We start from the raw sequence: 5,969 nt of genomic DNA, 5'->3' as shown, positions 1-5,969 counted from the left end.
CATCGTGCCTACGACTGAATCTCACGTGCAGTACGTTTGGAAATTGGGCCGTATTATACCCGCCTGGATGTAGGTCCCACAAGGAAAAGACGAAGAAGAAGTATCCGCATCATCGAAATCGATTTTTATTATAAGTAATCCTTTTTCTTTTTCAATTTCGATATGAAAAATTATATTGTATACCGTTAGCTTTATACGATAATAATGATAAAAGAGTTAGATATTTTTGGCATTATTTCGTACATATAAGCAAGATATATATATAAGAGAAAGATAATTTTGCAAAACATTATATATGTTAACAAACGATAGTATTTGAAAGTGCGTTTTAATTACACATTTGACGTAATTCAACGCAAGAGATCAATGCAGATGATGGTACATATAAAGTTTAAGAAATATTTCTATGAAATTATTTCATGCCTACGTTGAGGTTATTTTTGAGGTTAAAAAAAGTATACAAGGAGGACAACAAATATAAATCCAGAAAAATATTCGACGTTGAATTAATTAATGACGAAAATCTGATATTATTTGACATTAATTTTACATATTGAATCAACCTGTTTGAACATGTTTCAAACTGAATTATTTATATTTGCTATACACCTTCCTTAACAAAAATAACCTCAATCATAGCGTAGCGTGAGACAATTTCATAGTTTACTTATAAATATTATATATACTTTATACCATCATTTGCTCTGTTGCTGAATAACGTGAAATATGTAATTACAACGTATTTTCGAATTCTACCTTTTATATGTAAGCTTATTATATATAATACATATTTCTTGTAAGATTTATATATGTATATCGTTTTTAATACAATTTCTTGGACTATTATGATTTCATACATAAGCAAGAATAGAATTTTTTGCTTTTACTGCAGAAAATACTGATTATAGAAATAAATATTAATTTTAATTTGAGAATATTTTTGATATGGTTTTTTTGTGCACAGTTCATCTATAAGTATATGAATAAAAATACATTTTTATTTATAATGCAGGTGCAGAAGAGCCACATTTATTGCCTATATGGTTGAAAAAAATTACTGCAGATGTTTACGATATCTACATAGCAGCTAGATATTTACGAGAGAAAGTACATCCCACTGATTATTTCTTGATTGTGTCTCTTTTGATTACTAGATACAGCAAGTATATTTTTATATTATCTAAAATTAAAGAACAAAACTAAAGAAGTACGTATAAAAAGTTAAATTTTTAGGAAAAAAAACTCATTTTATTATTATATTAAAATGGTAATTTTATCTGGGCATATAATATTATACATACAAGAATAAAGTTGTACAGTTTGATAATTAATATTTTCAAGATTTATTTAAAAGAAAAAAAAACTTTAGTTAGATTCTTGTTGAAATTGAATATCTACTACCTATTTCCTATTGTCTGTTTGATTCTTGCTGGAACAAATTTGTTTATAATCGTGTTATTACTGATAAGGAATTATGATTTGGCACAATAATCCTGAATTTTTTTAAATGGACTTCTTTGGTTTTGTACGAAACTTTTCAATTTTATCTGCAAGATATATGTTCCTTGTATTTTATACATGAATATGAATACTATAATTTTAATATATAACGAACTATTTTAGAGTGTTCTTTCTCTTTGAAGAAGAAAAATCTGAAATATTATATAAAGAAAATATTTTATACTCTATGTTAACCTCCAAATTGAATAAGAAAGACTATTAGTAAAATCTAAACTTTGTGATTTACACAATTTCTTATAATATGAATAATAAAGGTAGATCATTAAAACGCAGAAGTGTATATAGAAAAGCAAGCGAAAAAGCAAATTTGGCTTTTATTTGTAGTAATTATCTGGCAGAAAATTCTGTTGCCACCAATTCAATTATTGCAGAAAATCTGAATTTACATACTGTACCATCAACTTCTACTTTGGATTTACATGCTGTTGCATCAACTTCTACTAATACTTGTACAGACACATGCAATGAACAACATAATTTACCTATCAGTGTATCTGAAAATGAGTTTTCATATATATCTGACACTGAAATATTTGATGAATTGGTATCAAATATTTCCGTTTTAAATGATTTATCTGTAAATTGTAATGAACATAATAGTTTAAATAACAATATATATAATTTACATGCTAAAAATATTATTTCAAGAATAAGGGAATGGGCAATGTTACATAACATTGATCATTTAGCTATTAACAATTTACTAATTACTTTAAAACCAGATCATCCTGAGCTTCCGTTAGATGCTAGGACCTTATTAAGAACCCCGAGGCAAATAAATGTTAAATATGTAGAGCCTGGCATATATTATCATTTTGGACTAGAGAACTGTATCAAAAATCTATTGTTAAAAACCAATAATTGTTTTACTTCGAATTGTATAGAGATTTTAATCAATATTGATGGTTTACCGATTGCTAAAAGTACAAGTAGTCAGTTATATCCTATATTATGCTGTATTTTTGCTACTTCAAATGTTGAAATTGTTGGGATATATCATGGAAATGCAAAACCCAGCAATGCAAATGTTTTTTTAACATATTTAGTAAATGACATAAATAATGTTATATGTAATGGTATATATTACAACACAAAATTATATTCAGTAAAAGTGAAAGCATTTATTTGCGATGCACCTGCAAAATCATTTATCACTTATACTAAGGGTCATTCAGGGTATTCTTCATGTACAAAATGCTATGAACGAGGAGCATTTATTAATGATCGTATCTGTTTTCCCAATATTGATAACTTGGCTTTGCGTTCTGACAATGAATTTCGACGTAAGCATCAGAAAAGTCATCATGTAGGCACTACAATTTTAGAATCAATTTTAGATTTTGACATGATACATAACTTTCCCTTAGATTATATGCATCTTATTTGTCTCGGGGTTGTAAAAAAATTGCTTATGTTTTGGGTTCATGGAAATCCATCAACAAAACTGTCATACAATCAAATATCTAATATTTCTAAGTCATTACTTGATCTAGCATGCAATATAACAACAGAATTTAATCGTAAACCTCGTAGTCTCCATGAAGTCAAACGGTGGAAGGCAACAGAATTTCGACAGTTCCTTTTGTATACAGGCCCCATAGTTCTTAAATCTGTTATTAGTCATGACAGATATTTGAACTTTCTATCTATACACATAGCCACTTCCATCTTATGCAAACCAAATTCTTCTAAAAAGTATTTAGATTACGCAAAATCTCTGATGCAATATTTTGTCAAAACATTTATAATTTTGTATGGTAAGCATCAGGTCTCTCACAACGTACATAATTTGTTACATATTTGTGATGATGTTGCTAGATTTGGAGCATTAGATCAGTTTAGTGCATTTGTATTTGAAAATTACTTACAATCATTAAAGAAATTAATAAGGAAACCCGAAAAACCATTACAACAAATAATTCGTCGTAAATATGAATTAAATACTGTTTCGTCGGCTGACAATCTATTGCATTCCTTGCCAACTCTTAAAAAACAACATAACATGGGACCAATAATAAATAACATATCCTTTCTTGCGCAATATAAAGAAATAATTTTAAATAAATTCGTATTAAAAATAACCGAACCAGACAATTGTTGTACCACAGTCAATAATAAAATAATCATTTTAAAAAATATAATATCTACTACTGATGGCATATTAATAATAGCTCAAGAATTTTTATTGCTTAAAGATTTTTATATAAAACCTTGTAAATCATCATGTTTGGGTATATATGCGGTAAAAAATTTAGGACCACCTACATTATGGCGACTCGATGAAATATGTAACAAATGTGTTAAATTATCTTTCAAAGATATACATGTAATCATTCCGTTACTACATTCAAAATCTGACGAATAATATTTTTTAGTATATAATGTACATGTGATCAATTACTTCTTACAAAGGTTCTTAATAAATATTGCAATAAAATAATTTGCTTTTCGTTATCTTTCTTGTAGAGTTTTTTTCATTTATTCCGTTATTTATTATTTATGGAGTACAGTGTATACTCTTATACAATTTGCGAGGACAATTTGCGAGTATATTTGTTACTAAAGAAAAAATGACGAAAACCTGGACAGTTGTAAGGTTTAAAGATGAAAATGTTGTGGAAGCAGTGCCAACAAATTGGATTGCTAGTGGCAAATGTTACTGGCCACCGTATACAAAAGAAAAGATTTTAAAAGCGATAAAAGATCATATTGATTTTGATTCGTCATGGACGAGTTATGAAGTGTACGTCTTCAAAAATAGTACTTCGGGTAAGAAACAAAATATATATTACAGCTTTACAACAAATCCCATACAAAACATAATATTAGAAATTATTCTAATATTAACATAATATTAGAGATTATTTTGCAGTAATATATCAATATTATTGCAATATTTGCAATATTTTTATGATTATTAATGAAATATTGCTGAAATATGTTCTGTAATATGTTTTTTATGGAATATTATACAATATTTAACAATTCTTTTAATAAACTAAACATTTAAAAATTAAAACTTGTTGTTTCAGAAAGTTATCAAGCTTGTAGACTAAAAGCTAAAAAGGCTGAAGATACTTCAGATTTAAGTTCAGATTATCATAAAAAACGAACTATTAAAAAAAAGAATCGCATTTATGAGAGTGATAGTTCAGAATTTGAGTCTGATACTGATAATACAATGTTACCATCCCCACCAGGTATGATTAGGCATTTCTTTTACATTTATAGCTTCCTGCATATATATTTTTTAAAAGAAATACTTAAGAATCAATTTTTGTAAGTTTTTACATGAGATTATTAGACAAGTCAGATACGAAGATGCACGTATATATTGATTTTTGGATCATTAAAAATATATCGATATATTTTGTTTTCTAGATTTCCAAGAACATTCTGACACAGAAATCAATACATTGAGTAAGTTTTTATTTATTATTTCAATAATGTATGGCTTACAATATACAAACAAATTATTATATGATTATATCATATTATTTTAATAATTTGTTTATTTTTCAGAAAAGATTTCTAGAAGAAGTGGAACAGTAAACACATGTGTTGAAGAGAGTCAATCGCAGAAAAATACTTTTTCCAAAAATATTTCATTCGGTAGTTGTTTGAACGTATTTACATAAAGATCAGATATAATCTGACCTAACAGATATACCTGCATTTTATTTAACTATGTAATATATATTTCAGATATGCGACATGATTCTTTCAATAATAATGAAAGTAGACCATTACGTAAGTTATTTGTTATTTCAATATCTAACGTAAGTAAGTACAAAGAATTGTATTAACTTTAATTAATTTCTTAGAAATGTGTAGAACTGGAAAAGAGAACACAAGTGTTAAAGAAACATATGATGATTGTTCTAATAACGTACCTGGATCTTCAAATATAAGAGTATATACTGCTAATGAGCAGCAAAAATATTCCCAAAAAGGTACTTTTACTTGTTAGTGTGTTATTAGTTTTTAGTTATATACATGTTTTAGTTATATACATGTTAAGATATTTGGCAATAATACTATAATTGAAAAATATATTATAAGAATAATCCGATTTTCTATATTTAATTCTAACTTTTATTAATAGCTTTATTTTTAAATTATTTTTAGTTGATTATTGTAGTGTTTTATAATTAAGTTAAAATGTATAAAACATACAATTTTTATTGATATTTAAGAACAATTACGTACACAAATAAGGAATTGGCTTTTTATTACAGATGTGAATATACACAAATACAATGCAAGTTCTAGCACAAATGCATATAAACAAATATTTACTGATTCAAATCTTTGTACATGCTGTCCTGAACATAAAAATTACGGCACGTATTACAATGCATTGAACATCTTTAATTAAATTCTTTTAATACATTTTAATTAATTGCTTTTATATATCGTATTCAGTTTTACTTATATTTATATTAGGT

General features: G+C 26.5%; 1 protein-coding gene across 2 annotated transcripts; it reads left to right on the top strand.

Annotated features, from left to right (window-relative positions):
• The first annotated feature begins 10 nt into the window (after nucleotides 1–10).
• LOC105455171 lies at nucleotides 11–5,963 on the top strand. 2 transcript variants are annotated; one of them, XM_011698289.1, is made up of 9 exons: nucleotides 11–134; nucleotides 1,013–1,159; nucleotides 3,988–4,290; nucleotides 4,554–4,721; nucleotides 4,903–4,941; nucleotides 5,044–5,133; nucleotides 5,227–5,271; nucleotides 5,346–5,474; nucleotides 5,760–5,963. In XM_011698289.1, exons 3-9 carry the CDS (start codon nucleotides 4,092–4,094, stop codon nucleotides 5,897–5,899), a joined length of 810 nt encoding a protein of 269 aa, XP_011696591.1. In that variant the 5' UTR covers nucleotides 11–134; nucleotides 1,013–1,159; nucleotides 3,988–4,091; the 3' UTR covers nucleotides 5,900–5,963. The 2 variants fall into 2 exon arrangements, with proteins under 2 accessions (XP_011696591.1, XP_011696582.1); XM_011698280.1 differs by having other exon boundaries at nucleotides 1,624–4,290.
• The last annotated feature ends 6 nt before the right edge of the window (nucleotides 5,964–5,969 follow it).

Source organism: Wasmannia auropunctata, unplaced genomic scaffold (assembly GCF_000956235.1).
Source record: "Wasmannia auropunctata unplaced genomic scaffold, wasmannia.A_1.0 LD336106.1, whole genome shotgun sequence".
In the NCBI taxonomy this organism is placed as follows: Eukaryota; Metazoa; Arthropoda; class Insecta; order Hymenoptera; family Formicidae; genus Wasmannia; species Wasmannia auropunctata.
The sequence above is the reverse complement of the archived record's forward strand: the minus strand, read 5'-3'. Positions and strand labels throughout refer to the sequence as shown.

What these genes read in the sequence shown, in the direction of transcription:
- LOC105455171 (XM_011698289.1), top strand. Translation starts at nt 4,092, where the DNA reads ATGACGAAAACCTGGACAGTTGTAAGGTTTAAAGATGAAAATGTTGTG. An exon ending in CTTCAAAAATAGTACTTCGG is followed by an intron (nt 4,291 to 4,553) that starts GTAAGAAACAAA and finishes TTGTTGTTTCAG; the next exon opens with AAAGTTATCAAGCTTGTAGA. An exon ending in AATGTTACCATCCCCACCAG is followed by an intron (nt 4,722 to 4,902) that starts GTATGATTAGGC and finishes TTTGTTTTCTAG; the next exon opens with ATTTCCAAGAACATTCTGAC.